The 22,760-nt window shown below is 40.0% G+C and overlaps 1 protein-coding gene across 6 annotated transcripts in view; it reads right to left on the reverse strand.

Annotated features, from left to right (window-relative positions):
• Nucleotides 1-22,760, reverse strand: part of PRDM10 (PR/SET domain 10) — a 95,368-nt gene that overhangs the window by 45,708 nt on the left and 26,900 nt on the right. For 3 of the 6 annotated variants that reach the window (XM_077894182.1, XM_077894186.1, XM_077894181.1), the window contains exons 2-4: nt 15,174-15,360; nt 12,509-12,673; nt 10,409-10,468 (exon numbers count right to left, since the gene is read on the reverse strand). In XM_077894182.1, the coding sequence (XP_077750308.1) occupies nt 10,409-10,468; nt 12,509-12,673; nt 15,174-15,242 (294 nt within the window). In that variant the 5' untranslated portion in view covers nt 15,243-15,360. The remainder of the gene's footprint in view (nt 1-10,408; nt 10,469-12,508; nt 12,674-15,173; nt 15,361-22,760) is intronic. The other 3 variants (XM_077894185.1, XM_077894184.1, XM_077894183.1) reach the window with 2 other exon arrangements.

A 22,760-nucleotide genomic window follows, 5' to 3' on the forward strand; every position in this document is an offset into this window, starting at 1 on the left:
TTTCATTTTATCACTTTTTCTCTTCTTCCAGTCCGCCAAGATCTTTTAGAATCTTGATTCCGACATATCACACTTTAGCTGTCCCTCATAGCTTTGTATTCATTGCCAAACACCATCCAGATTTCAATTAGTATGCATTTTTGCGTGACCCCTTCTCGTCTCTCCAACTGCACATCAGGGAAGTAGACCATGGGCTTTGGAGCCACGGAGACTTGGATCAAAATCCTGGCCCTACTCCTTGGCAAGTTAATAAACTTCTCTGAACCTCAGTTTCTTTATCTGTAAAATGGACACAGTAATACATACGTCACTGGTTGCCATGAGGATTAAGTGACACTGTACATATGTGAGGCCAGTAGTAGGGTGTCTGGCCTTTAGAAAGTGCTTAATATTAGCAAGAATCGATTACTCTTATCATAAGTTCTTTAGGGACCGAGATATCACATATATCGTCTGCAACCTTACGAGACAGCTCACACGTAGCAGGGATTCAATGAAGACTCATTTGTATAAACATGTTTGGCCCTTAAGAAACGACATCAACCCCTTCAAGCATGTAGAGAAGCTCTACAGTATTCACAGAGGATTCTCTTTCAGTTGTGCTTCTAAGAACTCCTTAAACTCCGTGAAGACGCAGCATCGTGCGTGTACACAGAATGTGACCTATCCGGCAGCTAAAGATCATTGCCCGACATCTGAAACAGGCTCCAGAGAGCGGATAAAACCAGTCACCTCAAAATAGCATGCGCGTGCTTAAACATGCATCCATTTAACCCAGGAGCCAGACTCCTCTGTGACATTTCATCTCTGGTTCAGGGCCTTTCAGAGGCTTTATGTAAGAGGACAAAATTCAGGGAAATGCTTCAGCCTCAGTGAAAACAGAAAAAAAACACCCACTGAAGTGGGACTCCCCAAGGAAAAGAGCAGGAGGCTTCGGGCAATGAAGCCGCATGTACCACCTCTCCCCCTGCACCCCCCTGCGCCCCCCTGCACCCCTTCCCATCCCTCCCCCAAGCTATTCTTGCTGCCTGAGAGCTCCATGCTGTCTCGCCCCCTATTCCAAGCCACTTCAATTTCAGGCCAGCGTTTGTGATGAATGTTATCACACCCTGAACAAACTACAGCATAGATATCCACCTTGACTCTCATACATTCTTTATCGCTTTGCAGAGCCAACTGAAAAGAATGAATTCAGTAATCCAGGGTCAGCCCAGTGAAGCCACGATGTTTTTTTTTTTTGTTGATTTTTTCCCAATAGATGCTGCTAGAAAGACTGCAGTTAGACAAGGCTACCGCTGGCCTCTCGCCACCACTGAGAAAGGTGACATTAACATAGTCCCAACAACATCCTCCCCCCTGGAGGATGCTGGAACTCTCCTAAGAGGCTGCAGCAAAGACAAGGCTTGAGAACACATCCACATTAGCTTGAAGAACTGACGCTAAAACAGAGGCTGCATGTAGCCCAGAATCACAGGGGCCACTGTTGGAAAGGGACAAGGGAGTTCATGACAATCACTTCTGGGTAACCACTGTGTATTCCTACGTAGCACAGGCCTTGACACACAGTAGGCACACCTTACACATTTGTTTAATTAACAATTCCAATCTGACTGGTATTTCAGGAGAGCTAGGCATGTATTTAAATTCCTTTGAGGTTGGGTAACATGACCACACTGCTCCTAAGTGACAGGGACGAAATTCAATTTCTGACTCTGCTTTTTCCACCACATCGCAATTGGTTCCTAGGGAGTTGAGTCTGTCCAAGGAGGGCGCCCAAGGAGGTACACATCACGCACACCTTGCATACCAGAGCCACAAGGTAAGCACACCTGCTCCTGAGGCACCAGACAGGCAGCAAGGATAGGAGCTGTGTGTGCCAATTTCACTTAGAGGAAGTGAATGAGCAGCGAAAATACGTTAATCCCGTGCACTTGGTCATGCACACTAAGACATGGCAAAAGGAAAAAGAATTTGTAAAACTTAGGGTATACTTTCTCCTTCCCACCTAGCATCACACTCTGTTATTATTTCTGAAATGTAATTTCAGAAATAATGCATTGCAGGATACAATTTATCTGAGAAGTGGAATATGAAACTACATTGGACGGCAGCAAATACAACAGAATGCTTCTGGATCCCTACTGAGACCAATTATCAGTGTAGCATATTTCCTTCTCAGTGTGTGGGGAGTCACACATGTTCACTTTCAGAAACAACGGGGAGACTGCTTCTAGGTCCAGAGACTGCCAGTATCTTTCTTAAGGACAAGGGGATGCATTTATGGAAAAGGCTTCAAGTGAATTTTGCTACCACTATAAACCATTGAAGGGGGGTGGGAGGAGGCAGGAAGCATCCATCATCTGTGTTGAACTCTCTAACTTTCTATCCTGAATTTTTCCAGGTCACAGAATAAACTGACAATCTCGGAGGTATTTATTATAGCCAGAAATAAAAACCATGCTGGCTGAAAGGAAACAGCAGTAAGGCAAGGTACTAAGCCAAAAGTTACACTGCCTTGTAATGCCAGGGTTCATAGAGCTATCTGCCTACAAAACATGAGACGAGCAGATTGTTTCTGGAGATTAAAGAAGATGAAGGGCTCTTTGAGGTACCAGTGGCAGCAAAAGTTCTAATTAAAACCATGCCTTAATATTAAAACAACAAAATGCCATTTTGGCTATCAGATTAGCACAGTTTTAGAAGAATGCAAATAGTCAGTGTGGCAAGGGTGAGTGTAAATAGGCATTCTTGTGTATTGTGGGTGGGAATGTAAGTTTTTTCAGCATCTGCAAAGCCTTTTAGAAAGTTTTATCAAAATAACTTTCCCATTTATAATAATAAATTTCAAACACATCAGAGAGAAAGAATAGTATAATAAACCTGATGCACCCATCACTCAGCTTCAACAATTATCAACTCACAGCTAACTTTATGTCTACTATCCTCCCACCCATGCTCCCCCTACTAGATTATTTTGAAACAGACCTCAGACATATATTTTCATCTGTAAATGGCTTAGCAGATATCTTAAAAGGAAAAGAACTTACATATTTTATGTATTACCATATCTAAAAAAAAAAATCAATCATTCCCTATTATCATCAAATACCTAGTAGGTGTTAGAATGTCCCCAACTGTCTCATACTGCTGTTTTTAATAGTTTGTTGAAATCAAGACCCAAACAGGGTCCACATATCGCATCTGACTGATAATGTCTCCTTGAATCTGTAAATTCCTTTTCCCCTTCTTTTCCTTCACAACTTACATGTGGAAGAAACTAGGTCATTTGTCCTCGAGATCTTCCCACAGTCAGATTTTGCTGATTGCATCCTTGTGTGTCTTTTACTTGTTCCATTTTGTTTACTGTGCTTCCTACAAGCTGGAAGTGGAATCTGGAGACTCGATCAAATTCAGGTTCAGTTTTTTGGGACTTCATATGTGGTAAAATGCAATGGGAGAGACAACACCAGGAGGCCCACAGTGGTATGAACAGTGTCCAGAGGGTTAGGTTGTTCTATCCATCATAAAGTGCCTCATCAGCTTTTTCCTGGCCATTGCAGATTATTGTTGATGATCATTGCCTAGATCCCCATTTCATTAGGAAATGAAAAATGGCAATATTCCACGCCAATCATCCTCTCTTCATTTATTAGTTGGAATGCTTCTATAAAGAAATTTCCTTCATCAAATAATTGTTTACCTGAGTACATCCAGAGAGAAAGGCTGGATTCCTTGCCATCATTCACCATTTTTTTTGAATAATGTGGTGGGTCTCCCAGCATCCTCAAAGATTGACCAATGAGTTATTTTTTTAATATTAATATAAACTTACAGATTTTAAATATATTTAAAGTATTTTAACCTATTGTAGATATCCTACTGCTTTTATAGGAAAATATAATGCCACATTTTGGCCCTTTCAAGCTGGATTGTGAATTCTTTCCATAGGGCCCCAGAAGTTTTCTCTAATGTCCTTGTATTCTGATAAGACATGACATTTCAGGCACATCTTATGTGTTTCCTGCCCCAGAGCTAGAATCTGCCATTTCCCTATGGAGCCCGGATTCCTTTTACTGGAAAATTGTATTAGAGACCACATTGGCTCATTGCTACTGGATTGATGACTCTGGCTAATAAACCTTTCCAGTGGCCCAAATTAGAAAATATATGTTTTAAGAGAAAACACATTACAAGTTCATGCTAATACTCTAATTCAGATTTAGGAATCTAGGTTTTTAACTTGTTTGATTTTTACACTTGTAAAAATCTTCTGATTTTTTTGGGAGGGATTGGAAAGAAAGAAAACTGTCAATATTCACAGACAACATGACTATTTATTAAGTGAAATCTTCTTTCACTTTCACAAAAAAATCTTGGTTCCTAAATAATTTTAAATATGAAGACCTCTAGTCTCTATCATTTCACTTTGGGGAATTTATTTATGCTAAGGAAATAAGCTGATATGACATCTACGGCAACGTTCTATACAGTAGCAAAAAAAAAGGAAATAACATACATATAAGACAATAAACAGAAAATATAAACAATAGTAAGCTCTTAGAATATATTCAATGATGATGTAGCTTTTCGGGATGCTATTAAAAGAAAAAACTCAAGATGAAAGCTACCTTTGTTTTCTGTTCTTTTTTTTAATGATAATTTTTTAATAATAATTGACATATTAGTTTCAGATATGCAACATAGTGATTTGATATTTGGAAGCTATTTTAAAAGAAAAAAATCAAAAAGAAGAAAGGAGAAAAAATCCAATACTCTGGCTAAAAACACAATGGACTACTGAATAAATATGCAAAATCTGGGACACCTGGGTGGCTCTGTGGTTGAGCATCAGCCTTAGGCTCAGGCTCAGGCTCAGGTCGCAATCCCGGGGTCCTAGGATGGAGTCCCATTATCAGGCTCCCCGCAGAGAGTCTGCTTCTCCCTCTGCCTATGTCTCTGCCTCTCTGTGTCTCTGATGAATAAATAAATAAAATATTTTTTAAATATATGCAAAATCCCAAACAAAATATTAACACATCAAATCCAAATTTAGACTCACAGGAGAACAATAAAATAGAGTTTATTCCAGAGGGCAAGGCTGGCTTAATCTGTAAATTCAATTAATATAATTCATTATATTAACAGTAAAGTGAAGAAAAAGCTCAATAGATTCAGAAAAAGCATTTGATAAAAATCAATATGCATGAATAATAATATCAATTAATAAACACTCATTAAAAACTAAAAATAAAAAGAACTTCCTTCAGCTGATCAAGGGTATTCTTTTTATAAAAGTCCTACACTAGGGACACCTGGGTGGCTCAGCGGTTGAGCATCTGCCTTTGGTCCAGGGCGTGATCCTGGGGTCCTGGGATCTAGTCCCACGTCAGGGATCCTGCATGGAGCTTGCTTCTCACTCTGCCTGTGTCTCTGCCTCTCTCTCTCTCTCTCTCTGTCTTTTTTATGAATAAATATTTTTTTTTAAAAAATCAAAAAAAAATTTTTTTTAAATAAATAAAATAAAATAAAATAAAATAAAATAAAATAAAATAAAATAAATCCTACACTACACATCATTCTTAATAGTGAAAATGTTTCCTATGAGAGCAGGAAAGAAAAAAAGAAACCTACTAGTACCACTCTGTCCAACAATGTAGATCCTAGCCAATAGGCAAAAAAGGGAACAAAAAAAGAAATAAAATTAAAAGATATAGCATTTGGGAGGGATTGGAAAGAAAGAAAACTGTCAGTATTCACAGATAACATGACTATTTATCAAGAAAATCCAAAATAAAAGTTAGGAAATGAAAAATTTTTAAATTATACCATTTATATAAAACACACTAAATATCTAGGAATAAGTCTATTGAAAGATGTACAACACCTCTACCTGAAGACAATTTTTTAACTTTTATTTTAAACTTAGGAATATATCATGTCACAGACTGGAGGACTAAAAATTATAAAGGTGTCAATTCTTCAGAATCTGATTCACAGATCCAATGAAATTTGAGTCGCAATCTGGCAGGACTTTTGTGAAAACTTCCAGGTTGATTCTAACACATATATGGAAAAGCAAAGCAAAAGACCAAGAAACTCTCGAAGAACAAAGTGGAGAAAGGATCACACTCTTGTGATCCTTTGTTGGATGTTCATAAAACTGAACACTAGATAGCAGTAAAACTAGAAGGAAACAAAACCCCAAAACAGCTACACCCAAAAACATGAATGGATCTCCCCGAGCAGCACGGTGAACAAGAGAAGCCACAAAGAAAGGAAATGATACCAAGTATTTCCATTTACATACAGTTCAAAGCCATGGAAAGTAAAAAAACATGGAAAGTTAATTTATGGTGTTAGCAAACAGGAGAGTAGGTACGTTTGAGGAGAAAGAAAGAAGTGATTAGGGGAAAGCATGAGGTTGGCTTTTAGGAGCTGGGAATGTTATATTGTTTAATCTGAGCGATGGTTACACTACATGCTTACAATCTTTTGCACTTTTCTATATGTATAAGTTAATTAAAGAGTGAAAAACCCACACAGTAAGAAATATGGTGAACATAAAGGAAACTACACAAATAATATAGGAAAAAAATAGATATAAAACTGAGTATAGAGGGGCGCCTCAGTAGCTCAGTCAGTTAGGTGTCTGACTCTTGATTTCAACTCATGTCATGACCTCATGGTCCCTGGGATCAAGCCCCATGTTGGGCTCCACACTCAGAGTGGAGTCTGTTTGAGATGTTCTCGCTCCCTCTTCCTCTGTACCTCCCCCTGCTCTCTCTCTCTAAAATAAATGAATCTTAAAAAAGAAAGAAAGAAAGAAAGAAGAAAGAAAGAAAGAAAGAAAGAAAGAAAGAAAGAAAGAAAGAAAGAAAGAAAGAAAGAAATGATTAGGGATGCCTGGGTGGCTCAGCAGTTGAGCATCTGCCTTTGACTCAGAGCGTGATCCCAGGGTCCAGGATCAAGTCCCACATCAGGCTCTCCACAGGGAACCTGCTTCTCCCTCTACCTGTGTCTCTGCCTGTGTCTCTGTCTCTTTCTCTGTCTCTCACTAATAAATAAATAGATCTTTATTTTTTTTTAAGATTTTGTTTATTTATTCATGAGAGACACAGAGAGAAGCAGAGACACAGGCAGAGGGAGAAGCAGGCTCCATGCACTGGGAGCCCGATGTGGGATTTGATCCCGGGTCTCCAGGTTCGCGCCCTGGGCCAAAGGCAGGCGCCAAACCCCTGCGCCACCCAGGGATCCCATAAATAGATCTTTAAAGAAAAAAGAAATGATTATAGAGAACAGGTTAGGTATGAAAGGCAAAAAAAGAGTCAATATATTCACAGCTGATGTTCCAGAAAAGTGAACACACCAAACAAAACCAGAAAGACTTTCAAAGGTCTGACAGACGAAAACTTTCCTGAAATAAAGTCTTAACCTATACATCTAAAGGACACACACTGTCCTAGGAAATTCTAATTCACATGCTGGTGAAGTCATTAGACTTCCAAGAAAAACTTCAAGGATAAATAAAAAAAAAAAAAAAAAAAAAAAAAAAAAAAAAACTTCAAGGATAAAGAAAGTACCAAAATGGCATTAAGGTAGAAAAGGAATGAGGAAAATAAATTAGACTCATGATTTCTACAAATTAAATGCCAGCAGAGAATGGAACAAAGCTCTAAATAACCGTGGTTACTGAACAAGACATAAATTTATTAGTCACAATAAAAATGCACCTAACAACACGGAAAAGCAGAGAGGACGGTGGGAGGAAGTGTCAGTGTGCAGATGTCCTTGTCATCACAGCCGGAGCTAAGGACAACACAGGACTGACACTCAAGTGCAATTTAGAGAATATGATGACTCCAACCTCCTTCACTTTCACCTCAATTTCTTTTTCTTCTGCTCAAGTAAATTTCAGTTTAAAGCATTTAGATTAATAACAGCATTTAGAGCACATGCCATTTCCCAACCCCCCACCGCACACCTCATGTTTGTTTGTCTTTGTTTGCATGTCTAGAATAATAGTTACCAACTATAAAGCTCATGAGGATGTTTCTGGGCAGAATTTGTTGGGGGTATTTTTTATGTACTACTTTTTTTTATATTGCTTCAATTCTTTTATGAAAAAAAATTATTACTCCAAAAATGAGTGAATAAACTAATCATCTATGCAAGACAAAGGTATTTCCTTTTATTTTTTCTTGCCAAATTGTCAAAACGAATTAAACCTACCCATTGCTTGCTTGATGGAATCAATAAATATTCACAGAAATGGACAGGATTTGTTTTTTCAAGCATATACCTAATTATTACAAAATGATTAAAGTAAAATAACACTGCTATAGACTGTCTCTCCCCAAATTGTATATGTTGAAAGCTAATGACCACAGCTGAAACTAATATAACACCATATATTAACTACACAGGGAATTAAAAAAATAATAAAATTAAAATAAAGAGAACAGATCCTCAGTGTGATGGTATTAGGAGGTGGGGCCTCTGAGTGGTGATTAGGTATTGAAGGTGGAGCCCTCATGAATGGGATTATCATCCTTATAAAAACCCAGACTCCTGGCTGGCTCAGGACTCTTGATCGTGGGGTCATGAGTTTAAGCCCCAGGTTGGCATGGAGCCTACTTAAAAATAGGAAACAAATTAAAATTAAAAGGGGGGGGGGGTGCTCCACAGACCTCACCCACCACTTTGGTCATGCGAGCCTGAGCAAGAAGACTGCTGATTATGAACCAGAAAGTAAGCCCTCACCAGAATCTGCCAGCCCGTGACTTCCCAGCCTCCAGAACTATGAGAAGTAGATTCTGTTGTTCATAAGCCAGTGTATTGAATTCCATCACAGCAGCCTACATACATTAAGACAGATTCTCATTCAAGTTCAGAGACGCTGCAAGATTGCAGATTACTATCAATCAGGATTAAATTCAACCAAAACTTCTAATGACAATGACTCCTCAGAATTCTCTCTCCATTTCATAAATAATATTAATAAAACTATTGTTCGCTTTTCACATTTTTAAATGGAAGTATCTGAATCGTCTACTAAAAAAATTTAAATGCACGAAGTTCTTACTAAAGGGAATTTACTTAATAATCACCCATGACAGTGGTACAGCTAAATGACAGCCATATTCCCTTTAGAGTAAGACCAAGGGTATCTAGCTTTGACGCCTTCTTTTTTTTAACTTTTTTTTTTTAAGATTTTATTGATTAAAAAAAAAAAAAAGGATTTTATTTATTTATTTGAGAGAAAGAAAGCAAAGTGAAAGAGCATGAGCATGGGCAGAGGGGGCAGAGGTAGTGGGAGAAGCAGGTTCCTCACCCAGCAGGGAGCCCGATGATGTGGGGCTCCATCCCACAACCCTGAGACCATGACCTGAGCTGAAGAGAGACTCTTTTTTTTTTTTTTAATATTTTATTTATTTATTCATGAGAGACACAGAGAGAGAGAGAGGCAGAGACACAGGCAGAGGGAGAAGCAGGCGCCATGCAAGAAGCCCGACGTGGGACTCGATCCTGGGTCTCCAGAATCACGCCCTGGGCTGAAGGCTGCACTAAACTGCCAAGCCACCGGGGCTGCCCTGAAGAGAGACTCTTAACTGACTGAGCCACCCAAGCGCCCTGCTTCTACACCTTCATCATTTTCCTAATCTGTAGGAAAATAAGGAAGAAACACCTCAAGTCAAATAGGATATATTAGAAATATAGATAAAAGAAATGTTTTAAAAGAAAACCAAGAAGAGGGAGCGCCTGGGTGGCTCAGTCAGTTAAGCCTCCAACTCTTGATTTCAGCTCAGGTCAGGATCTCAGGGTCATGGGATCAAGAGCACCAGGCTCTGAGCTCAGCACAAAGCCCACTGGAGATTTTCTCTCTCTTCCTCTTCCTCTTCCCCTACCCCTGTTCGCACCCTCTCTAAATGAATAAAATCTCTTAAATAATTTTAAAAAATAAAAGAAAACCAAGAAAAATATCAGTTTTTCAGAAGCTAGAATAAGGAAGACCACTATCAAATTTATATGTAATTTAAGCATAAGTTTTTTTCTCAATATTTAAAAATAGACAAAGTACCGAAATCTTCCCAAATTTCCAAAAAGAGACACTTACAAACTCAGAATTATTCGTTAGCATTTGAACCAATATCCCATTAATATACTTGTTTTTTTTTAATTTCCCTGACAAACCATTTTTTGTATTACCAGACTATTTCAATATGTACTGATTACAATGTGTTGGTGTGATGTTTTGCTTTGTTTTCATTAAAGGAAATAGAGACCATTCTTAATACATAAGAAGCAGACAGCCAGAGAATGCAGAGTCCAGAGGGCTGGGTTGGTGAGGGGGTTGAGGTGTATCCCAGGGAAAGGAAAACAATAAAAAAGCAAAAAAGCAACTCATTACCTGCTGAGCTGTAGCATCCTGTTGGACATAAGCTACCTGCCCTGGGTCTGTAAACAGAGTCTAGACAAAAAAACAAAAACAAAAACAAAAACAAAAAAAAAAAAAACAACAACAGAAACAACCTATCAATACATCTTTAGACGGCTTGCCTATACATGAAAAATTATCCTACTGCTAAGCACCAATTCTTGACAGACTTAATTCCCACATAGCTAGTAATAATCCTTCATTAATAAAGAAGATATAGTATTCTTACTTTTAATCAAAGCCTTTCATTTAGATGGTTCCAAAGAGATTGTATAAGTTAACCATCTCAACTGGCTAACATACTTGACAATTTTACTCTTAAGCAAAATCTCTCTTGAGGTTGAAATGTTACAGCTAATTAAAATGTATGTCACAAAAGCGTACGAGACATGGCATGAACAGGGTGCATATGTTCACACATAACACTGTATCACAGTAGACTCGCAATTAGGTGAAAATGGATGGAGACATCAGACAGACAGAAGACTAGTACATGCACAAGGATATCTTTCAAATATGAATGCATGCTTATTATCAAAAAAGAAGTAGAAGGGAAATAAACTGAATTTAATGTTCCATAGATTCATTCCTGGATAGTCAGTAAAATCATAATTGTTAAAAGTTCTCATTATAAACACATAATAATTTGGGCCATGATACAGCAAAACTAATTAGAGAAGGAAAATCTTCAAAACTATTTTAGCCAGGGCACCACAGAATATCACTAAGCCAGAAAAATATTCTTTCTTCTAATTTGCCCAGGGCTTTGCTAAAGTTTAAGTTTTGATTCCAGAAGTACACGTAAGAGAATTTCAGCCAGTTGTATGATTTCTTTGACTTGCTATTTAAAAATTATCACAAGTGGGACACCTGGGTGGCTCAGGGGTTGAGCATCTGCCTTTGGCTCAGGGCATGATCCTGGGGTCCTGGGATCAAGTCGCATATCGGGCTCCCTGCAGGGAGCCTGCTTCTCCCTCTACCTGTGTTTCTGCCTCTCTCTCTGTGTCTCTCATGAATAAATAAATAAAGTATTTAAAATAATAATAATAAATAAAAAATTATCACAAGTGTCAGAAGAGCATGTAACTCTTGCTCTTGGGGCTGTGAGTCTGAGCCCCACACATTGGGTATAGAGATGACTCAAATAAAATAAATAAACCTTAAAAATTATCATAAGTCAGACATTTAGTAACAGTCATAAACTAAAGCTGCCTATAGGACATTCTTTACATAAACCATCTGACCTTATGTTATTTTTTTTTACCTTATTTTAATATAGTTAGGGAATTCAAATGAAGCAGAGACATACTAAGAGTAGCATCGGACAACTTGGTGATTTCATCTTTATAGAGATTTGAAAGTTATTAGTAAAGTAGGCCCCACTTCTTGGGAGTGATTTGAGCCTCTTAATTAAATAAATATTGCATGAGGGCAAATTTTTATTACCAAGATTCTACTATAAAAGTATGGAATTTATTTTTTTAATATTTTTAAAAGTGCTCTGTACATTCTAAAGGGCTAACATACAAACTAATATTTATATATATGTGTCATGCATTTGGCAACTAACATTCCAAGTCAGGGAGAGAAAAATAAAGTTGTTCTAATTGCACTGTTCTTACCTTTGCTTCTATTAGAGTCCTACAAATCAGTAAATGATCAATTAGTAGCAGTTCATAAGTGAGTAGTAGGACTTTCTGCTTATACATTTAGCTGAAATAATTTGTATGTTTTCACTGACCCACCTGTGATGAATCTATACAGAACTACATGCCATTTTTGAGATGGTTCTTGATACATAAGAAAAGTAACAAGTTGATAATCTAGTCAAGGATCACTGGGACAAGAAATCCTAGGAGGCTAGTGCTCTGACACCTTTTTGCATTTAATTTAAATAAATAAAGCATGTCTGCCTCTGCCAGGTTGGTGATAAGCTCCTGAAGAGCACACATCTTTTCTGCATCATAGCTCGCATCACCAGCACCTAGTGCAGTAGCTGGCAGAGAGTAAACGTAAGTCCTTGGGGAGTTGACCAATTAACAAACAAACTGTAAGCAACAATCCTTCACGTGCCTGTGCGGCTTCCACAGGATGGATGTACACCAGTGTATGCTCAGGACCATCCACTGACGTGTAGGAGGCACCATCTGCTGTGTACACCACCTGCTGGGGCGGACGAACCTGGTCATCGGTGTAGACAATCTGAGCCACAGTTCCAGCGTCAGGAACAAAGTGTACCTGGGGCAAAAAGCAGCAAGTGTGTAGCAAGTGTCCTTGTAGCACAAAACCAATCTCACAAAGACATGGGGTTGACTAAGCACAGTACATGATTGAGTTTCTAAAATATCCCCCAAAGAAAGGAGAATGAGAACTGACATGTTTTCGTCTATGCTGTTAGTGACTTGGGAGACAGGATCCAAGGACCTTGTCACTGATTTACTACTTAGTAAGTATTAGGCAACCAATACCAATTCCGCTTTGCCTCAAATGTCTAAGGCAGGCATCTCTTTGGGGGGGTCATGAGGAGCACTTAGCTAATCCTGGAAACGTGACTGAAGATTCCTGGTTGACAGTATTACCAAAATACGAAACACAAATTATCCTGTAATGTAAAACAAATGTCAACTCAAAAGCCGATTGCTCTCAACATGTCATAAATATTCCGCTTTATAACTCACGGTGCCTTCCAGCAGACACATTAAAACAAGGTCACTTTCTTTCCTACGTGTTTTTTTCACACTCAGAGGCTGGACTGGAGGCCTGTCAGTGACCATATGCTGAGCCAATGAATGTTGCAAAACTCTTCCTTGCCAGCAAGCTAAAGATGCAGAAAATCCTAACCAAGTACTTTTAAGGGGTTTCAGAAAACTATTTCAGTTGTCACCAGGGTAAATAATTTTCTACTTACCAAGAACTAAACCTGAAACTGAATTCTATAAAATGCTTTCTGAGTAGTCAGCTTTGGAGGTTTGAATTCTTGAGGCCAGAGCTTGGCATGCAGCCTGACGCCCGATATTGAAGGTATGGAAGCAGATGGCCAAAGCACACATTTGGGAGAGAAATAATTTATGTGCTGATACTGAAGTTAGGTTGGAATCTTTACTCTTAGTCATCTTTTTTTTATTTTTGGCTTCAGACCTAACTTTTTTTTTTATTTCAGTGTTCTCCAGCAGAGAGTAGTAGATTCCAAAGATGACATGAGTGAATTTAATCCCCAGGAAGAAACCTGGGAACCAAATGCAATCAGACCATCACAGAAGTAAAACAAACTTCCACTTCTATACAAGTGATTAGTCCAACTGCTACACAAATTTGATTTGTCCATGAAGATACAGTTTGTTTATTGCAAGAATAAGACTTAAAACAATTGGCACAGCTTTCAGTGCGACAAGACAATTTTGGGACTTTAGATTTGTTCATTAACATCAAAATCTGGTCTCTATCACTCAGTATTTTGCTAAATCAGAGCTCCTGGCTAGGAAAAGAAATAACTGGGAAGAAGGAGAGCAATGAGCTCTGCTGTTTACTCTCCGGTTACCTACAAAATGGTGACTCTGTTTTTGAATGGACTACATTTTCACTTATAAACAAAATACAGGGCAGCCTGGGTGGCTCAGCGGTTTAGCACTGCCTTCAGCCCAGGGCCTGATTCTGGAGACCCGGGATCGAGTCCCATGTCAGGCTCCCTGCATGGAGCCTGCTTCTTCCTCCGCCTGTGTCTCTGCCTCTCTGTCTCTGTTTCTCATGAGTAAATAAATAAAAAAATCTTTAAAAAATAAAAAATAAACAAAATACACCAAAATACATAGCTATGTGAGAGTCGTCTTCAAAATGCTTTCTATGAGAATCAGAATAGCATTTCTCAGTTATTCTGCTGGAAGCATCACTAGAACATTTTTTTCAAGTATTCAGATTCAGACTTTAAATCATACTAGAAAATTTATTTAATTCATTGTAATATCTGCTGTATTTCTTAAGTAAAATGTGTATACTTAAGTGTTTGAGTGTTAACTTCCTGACTTCGATAGTGATACTAACATTATGTAAGTTAATGAAAACCTAAATTAAAATTGCATGTTTATTACAATGCTGAAAAGTTAAGTTTTATACTTTGGCCACACATGGCTCCATAGGACTGCTGATTATTCCCAAAATTCAATTCCACACCAAAAAAGCAGACATTTGCCTTTGTTAAGATGAGTCCAAAGAACATGCAGCTGGTTATGATCGCAGCCCAAAAGGCAGTGATCATCCATTACAGCAGCATTTGGAGAAGTGACGGCCTCCAGAGCGACTGACTCAGTGGGACAACTTTCAATTAGACCTTTACATTCTGAATTTGAGAGGAAAAGAAAAGGCCACTCTATAGACATATTCTGTGCTTCATGACGCACGAAGAATCAGAACCCTACACTAGGTAACACGAAAAAAACACCCGGGAGTTGGAGGTTTTCAGCATCAAGAACATAAAATAAAACAGGGCAGGGAAACAAATCAAGACACTAAGGTGCAGAAACGGCAGAGGAGCCCGTGGGTGGCGGCTGAGCCCCTCCTGAGGCGCAGCGGCCTGGACTGATGGAGCACTCCAAGGGCTCAGACACTCCCAGCTCCTTCTGCGCAAGTCCTGCGAGTCCGCTCCCTCGTTACTGCAGAGAAGCAGCGATTTCTTTAACTGTCAGCAAACTGTACCCAACCGGAAAACTCCTACCCACACCATGCTGGGAGGGCCACTCTTCACCTGTGCCGCGCTCTCTTCATGGTCTGCAGACGGAGGCCACACATGTGAGCTTTCGTCCTTGGGGTCCATCCTCCCCCTGCTGCACAGCTCCACGTCCAGGGCACCTAGAGCAGCACGGCGTGGAGGACGGTCATCTGTCTCCCACGCGCGTGTTCATGAAGCACAGAAAGACCCCTCTGCACCGTGCCTGAAACGAGAGAGAAAGGGAACCAAGTCTTTAGGTGGATGAATACATTTTAATAAATTTCCACCACAAGGAGGAAAAAAAAAAAAAAGAAGAAGAAAAGCTTTGTAAAAGATAACACAGCTGGACAAAAAAAGGTGAAATGGAGAAATTGTTTGTAACGATAACACAATGTATTGCACGCTCGCTTATGTTCTAGACACTCAACAGGTGGGTGTCACCCTCACTAAAAACACTGAAGGTCTGGGGCGCCTGGCCGGCTCAGTCTGTAGAGCACATGACTCTTGATCTCAGGGTCATGAGTTCGAGCCCTATGTTGGGGATAGAGTTTACTTAAAAAGTAAAGAAATGAATGAATAAATACTGAAGGTCAACAAGATGGAATAAAATAGGAAAAAAGATGCTGCAGGTAGATCTCTGAGTTTTGCTGATGAGGAGAAGGAGGGTCCTGGAGGGTGAATGCAGGTGAGTGATGGGTTGGCACCCACGCCTGACTGGCACAGCCCCAGCCCAGCTATCCCCTGCACACATGCTCAGACACAGACTTCCCATACCACCTACTCAAAATGAACAGCAGAATAAAACAAGGGGGAAATGACAGGCAGAGGAGACTGAGTTTTCTGGGCCACAATCTGGTGAATACAAATGTAGACTCTGTTTCCCATTTGGCCAATGCAGGATTGATAATGAGCAAATCACAAGCCTTACTTAAACATCCACATGCACGAAATCTATACCTTGAAACATTATTCTTTTCCAAAATGGGTGTTTTAAGGAAATCAATCTTCTGTTTTGATGATAAAACACTGACATGTTAAGAGTCATGTGAGAGGGGCACGTGGGTGCTCAATCAGTTAAGTCTCCCTTCGGCTCAGGTCATGATCCCAGGGTCCCCGGATTGAGCCCCACATTGGGCTCCCTGCTCCACGGGGGGCCTGTTTCTCCCTCACCCTCTGCCTGCTGCTCCCCCTACTTGTGCTTTCTCTGTGTATGTGTGTCAAATGAATGAATAAAATATTTTTTTTTTAAATTGCTTCAGGTTAAACCAAAAAAACTCAAAAAAAAAAAAAAAAAAAAGGAGCCGCGTGATATTTGCTGCTTAATAGGGCAGCTGCACCTGACATACCTCCTCTCGCCATCCCGTTAAAGCGGCGTGCATAAACAGGAAAGGTGAGACAGCTCACAACACCATTACACCAGAGGTGAGGAAGACCACTGGCCCAGATCCAGTCAGAATTCTCCCCATTATTAATGGAAACAAGTGAAGAAGCATGTTCTTAGACTGCACATGCTCCAATTTCTGAACCAGAATAAGACTCAAAGAAGAAAGAAAGAAAACACTGGAGGGGCTCCTGGGTGGTGCAGTCGGTTAAGTGACCAACTCTTGGTTTCAGCTCAGGTCGTGATCTCAGGGTTGTGGCATCAAGCCCCACGCTGGGCTCAGTGCTCAGTGTGGAGTCTGCTCAGAATTCTCTCTCCCCTCTCCTCTTTCCCTCTGCCCCTTCCCCTCTCTAAAATAAATAAATAAAATATTAAAAAAAAAAAAAAAAAAAAAGGAAAAGAAAAGACTGGAATATCCCATGTCCGGGCCTTACTCTGGAATACAGGAACTGCCACATCGCAACTGCCTGGGAGCCTCTTCTGAGCCACTGAGGAGCCTGTTCCTGCTTTTCTTCAGGATTGTCATTCCTTACCCCCACCCAAAACCAACCCCCCCTCCAACCCACACACACATATTCACCCTGCATACACCCTACCTTTCTCCTCTCCATCAGAGGCTGCTGGAAACAATGCCCACATCTATCAATGGGTGATGCATAGACAAAGAGGTATGCAGGAACTTTCTGGATAAATGGAAATGTAGACCTTGTATCTAGACCTTGTATCCAGAATGAGGTTGTGGTTACACAGGGAATACATGTATCAAAAGTCATCAACTTAAAATATGTGTAAATTAGGGGTGCCTGGGTGCCTCAGTCTGTTGAGCAGCCCACTTTCGATTTCAGCTCAGGTCGCAATCTCAGGGTCCTGGGATCTCAGCTTAGGTCATGATCTCAGGGTCCTAGGATGGAGCCCAGGTCAGGATTCTGTGCTCAATGGGGAGTCTGCTTGAGATTCTCTCGCCCTCACTCTTTGTCCCTCCCCCGACTTGTGCATGCACACACATGCACTCTCTCTAAAATAAATAAATATTTTAAAAATTAACTAATTAATTATGTGTAAATTATACCCTAACGAAGTTGATTTTTTTTAAAAAGCATACCTTCCTTATATAAGAGTACTATTAAGCATTTTTTAAAAGATATTCAGGGTGAGCTGTATAATATGTGAATTATACATCAACAGAGCTGTTATTTTTTGGGAGGAATAAATATATTAAGAAATCTAGGAATAAATGTCACCAAAAATATAAAGCTCTACATAAAGAAAACCACAAAATTATACAAGAGGATATAAAAGGGACGGCCTGGATGGTTGAGTGTCTGCCTTTGGCTCAGGGTGGGATCCTGGGGTCCTGGGATCGAGTCCTGCATCAGGCTCCCCACAGGGAGCCTGCTTCTCCCTCTGCCTGTGTCTCTGCCTCTCTCTCTGTTTCTCATCAATAAATAAATAATAAAAAAAAGAGGATGTAAAATGCCCAACATTACAAAATCACAGAATTTTCCATATAGGAAGCAGTTTTTTAACTTTTGAAATAGTTTGACAGAGTAACTGCAAAGTGGTAGAAAGAATACTTGTATTTCTTCAAATTTACCAAATGTTAACATTCTACCTTTGTCTTTCTCTCTCCCTCTTTTGCTATTTGAGAGTAAGTTGCAGACACATGCTATTTTCTTACTAAATTCTTAAAACCTATTTCCTAAAAACAGGACTTTTTCTCACGGTACTACTACCAAAACCAGGAAGTTAGAATGAAACAGTGTCATTACCTAATTTGCGGACCATTTTTCATATTTTGGCATTTGTTTAATTAATGTACTTCATAGAGAAAGAAACAACTGTTTTTTCTGGCCCTAGATCTAATCTGGCATTTTACACAGTGCATCCAGTTGTCGTGTCCTCCCATCCTCTCCAATCTGGAACAGTCTCCTAGTCTTTCTTAGTCATCCATGACCTTGAGATTTTTTAAATACACAGGCCATTTATCTTTCAGACTATTCCTCAATTTGAATTTGTCTGATGTTCCTTCATGGTTAGATTTGGGATATGTATTTTTAGCAGGAATACCACAAAAGGGATGTTGTATCCTTCCTACACAGGAATTTGAGATTGTTTCTTCAACTTGATTCAATGATTGCATAAAATACTCAAGTGCACGCTATGCCAGGTGCTGGGGATGGGGCAAGGACCAAGGCAGGCTCATCCCACACACTCGGGAAACATGTACAGCCCTGAGTCCCCTTCTGTATTTGTTTTCATTTCTAGGAAGGCACTTATGATTTCAATTTCAAATTCGGAAGGCACAAAAGGTATGCAGTGGACAATCTCCCTAACTGGAATCCCTTAACCAACCTTCAGAAGCAACCTATATTATTTCCAGTCTATGGAAATAGACTAGTCCACAGGTATGTTATGAATATATAACCAAAAATACAGGGACATGTGGCTGGCTCAGTTGGTAGAGCATGCGACTCTTGATCCTTGGGTCGTGAGTCCATGCTGGGCGTAGAACTTGCACACATGCTTGCACACATATATACAAACATAAATACAGCTTCTCCCACCACAGAGGGCAGCATACTATTGATTCTACACAAAGTAACATCTAAGTCATTTTGTTTATCCTACAAAACACCATACCTTCTACATAACTCCATATTTATATAATCATTTCCTCATACTTTATCACAACTGCATCATTTCATGGTATAATATATCCTGATTTATTTAATCAACCTCCTGTTGACAAACACTGAGGCTACTTCTAATCTTTCACTATTACAAGCAACACTGTGATGAATAACTTGGGTGTTGCTTTACATTTGTTAGCATCTTGAATTCTTTTGAAGTCTCTGAGGGAAGATGTTGAATCTTTAGCGGCTGTCTGGCTGGCAAGCCATTACTATTCTCAAATTCCAGCAGTGGCACCCACCTCCCTGCGCCTGGTGCATGAGGGCCCAGGGGACACATGGGGAAAAGTGCTCTGAGCTGCAGAGAGGCAGCAGTCAGTACGAGAGCACAGTGCTTAGAGCTTGGGCTCTGGACCTGGATTTGGGTAGCAATTATGAAATATAACTGACCTTGCACAAAACACAGATGTTCTCTAAGTTCCTGTTCCTTCTCTATAAATGGGGATCATAAGGTTATTGAGAGAATGACATGAAATAATGCATGTGAGGTGCTTAGTACATTGCCTGCTATATAACAAACACATATTAGCTTTTTAAAAAGTGTATTCAATCACACTGCATTTTTCTGTCAAATTATCTGGCTCTCCATCTCAACTGTAAGTTCCTACAGGCCAAGGAATGTGTGTGTTCCTGAGAGTAACTCTAGATCTGGCATATGGCATACTCGATAATTTGTATGCAATGTTTAAAAAGCTATCACAGCATGCCATGGGAAAAGAGGACCCCTAATCCCAACTGGGTGCTCAGGGATGACCTCAGAGGAGGGCATTTGAAGGAAGGACAGGAGCAAGTAAGCAGAAACAGGAAGGAACAGGATGTTTACCCCAGACTGAAATACCCTGTTCCTAATCTTTCCCAAATAAGGAAGTAGACATCACATAACATAAAATACCAATAAACTATATAAGATAAGGACAAAGAGAAGAAGAATGGAAATAACTACTCAGTAGATGTGGAGCAAAAACAACAGAACAGTTCATCTACACATAGGAAAGGTTGCATGTAACATTGAGCAATAAGGATGTGAGATACTGCCCATGGTCCCAGTTCTTAATAATTTTAGAATATCATTAGCAAATAAAGAAACCCAAGATGGTGAAGATTCTTTAATTCAGAAAGTGTCTGGAATCCAAAGCAGTGCCACAGAATATCCTCTTTGTAGTTCTTGTTCTTTAAGATATTGTGATAAAACCTATTGAGTTTCTCAACCTATCAAACTACTTCAAACACCCGTGTGACATTCTGTAATTATTTATTATTTAATAAATTGCTCAGGAAAACTCAATTCTAAGGGGTGCCTGGCTGATTCAGTCAGTAGAGCATGTGACTCTTGATCTCGGGGTTGTGGGTTCAAGCCCCACAATGGATGTAGAAATTACTTAAAATCTTAAAAAAAAAAAAAAAACAGGTGCGTGTGTGGCACAGTAGGTTAAGCCTCTGACTCTTGTTATCACCTCTGGGCATGATCTCAGGGTCATGACAGGGAGCCCCACATCAAGCTGAGTTCAGCAGGGAATCTGCTCTCTCCTTCTCCCTCAATCCCTACCCCCACTTGTGCTCTTTTTCTCTAAAATAAATAAATCTTAAAAAAAAAAAACTAAGTTCTAGACATGACTCCACTACTAAATAAGTCATTTTTTAAAAGATTTTTATTTTTATTTTTATTTCTAGTGAGAGAGCAAACACAAGCGGGAGGGGCAGAGGAAAAGGGAGAGAGAATCCCAAGCACTCCGTGCTGAGCTTAATCTCACACCACCTGAGCCAAAACCAAGAGATGGAAGCTCGACTGAGCCACCCAGGTGCCCACCGCTTTACACTCTTATTTAAAAATGGGGACACTGATGCTGGAGGATATAAAGTGATTTACTTAGGGGTGCCTGGGTGGTGCAGTTGGTTAAGTGCCCAACTCTTGATTTCAGCTCAGGTCGTGATCTCAGGATTGTGAGATTGAGCCCTGCATGTAGCTCTGCTAAGTGCAGGGTCTGCTTGGATTCTCTCCCTCCCCTGCTGTCCTCTCTATGCTCTCTCTCGCTCTCTCTCTCTCTCTCTCAGATAAATAAATAAAATCTTTTTAAAAGGGGGAAGGGGGGTGTAAAGTGGTTTCTAAAGCCTAATCCTGCCTTAAGCTTAGAGGGAAAGCTGCAGAGTGTAGAAGAAAATCTGCAGAATCTCAGTTGAACATCCTAGCTGCCAGACTGGCTCATCAGCTCACTAGTACATAACTTTGGCCACATCACTTGTTTATTCTCTGAGTCCTAAATATCATCATATGGAAAATGGAGACATTCATTACCTCCTAGAGGGGCATCTGGGTGGCTCAGTGGTTGAACGTCTGCCTTCGGCTCAGGGCATGACCCCAGGGTCCTGGGATCAAGTCACACCTTGGGCTCCCTGCAGGAAGCCTGCTTCTCCCTCTGCCTGTGTCTCTCCCTCTCTCTCTGTGTCTCTCATGAATAAATACATAAAATCTTTTTTTAAAAAATTACCTCCTAGATTACTGTGAGGGTTCCATGATACATGGGGAAAATTCCAGGCACAAGATTCTAGTGCTCAAATATGTCAACTTTTATATTTACAGATGAACTGTATGAGCTTCAGAGTTTTCAAAACATTTCGTATCTTTTTTAAAACCTAGCAGTTGGGCAGCCCAGGTGGCTCAGCGGTTTGGCACCACCTTCGGCCCAGGGTGTGATCCTGGGGTCCCGGGATCGAGTCCCACATCGGGCTCCCCACAGGGAGCCTGCTTCTCCCTCTGCCTATGTCTCTGCCTCTGCATGTGTGTGTGTGTGTCTCATGAATAAATAAATAAAATCTTTTAAAAAATTAAAAATTAAAATAAATAAAACTTAGCAATTGATCAAACAACAAATGCCCTATATACAAACTTCCTTTAGGGTAAGGCTTATCAGATTTGTGTTCCCTTTTTTTATTTATTTCTAACTGCACAATGCATCAAGTCCTATTGATGTGAATTTGCAGAAGGTGGGGAGGAAGAGTCCAGGGACAACCTAGTGTGTGCAACAGGCTGGTGCTGACAGACTCGGCTGGGGACGGATGTCCTTCCCCTCCTCACAAGGTTGCCTCTCCTAACACCTGAAAGAAATGATGAACCGCACACTCCACCTTGCCTGAAAATGGTCACCCATCTTCCCGGCTTTCCCCCCTTGTCTAAAATGCTATAAACTTCATTTCTAGAAAAGGAGGACATGACTGCACTTCCATCTTCTCTTGAGGGGCTTTATTGAACAGGTATTAAGTACTTAGTACATGCCAGGTACTGTTCTGGGTCCTTAAAAAACATCAGTGTATCAAAAACAAAAACAAAATCCAAAAAGATCCTTGCTTCCTTGAAGCTTCTCGCCTATTTTTCTTTTCTTGAATAATGCCGTAGACTTGAAAGTATGAGCTTTAGAGTCAAAGAAATCGGGGCTCTACTCTCCCAATCCACCGCGCCTGGTAGATATGACGTCAGTAAGCCACACACGGATCCCCAGTCTCCTCGTCTGAAAATCCAAATGATCTGCCCAGCAAGGATGTTGTAGGAATTAACAA

Source organism: Canis aureus, chromosome 3 (assembly GCF_053574225.1).
Source record: "Canis aureus isolate CA01 chromosome 3, VMU_Caureus_v.1.0, whole genome shotgun sequence".
In the NCBI taxonomy this organism is placed as follows: domain Eukaryota; kingdom Metazoa; phylum Chordata; class Mammalia; order Carnivora; family Canidae; genus Canis; species Canis aureus.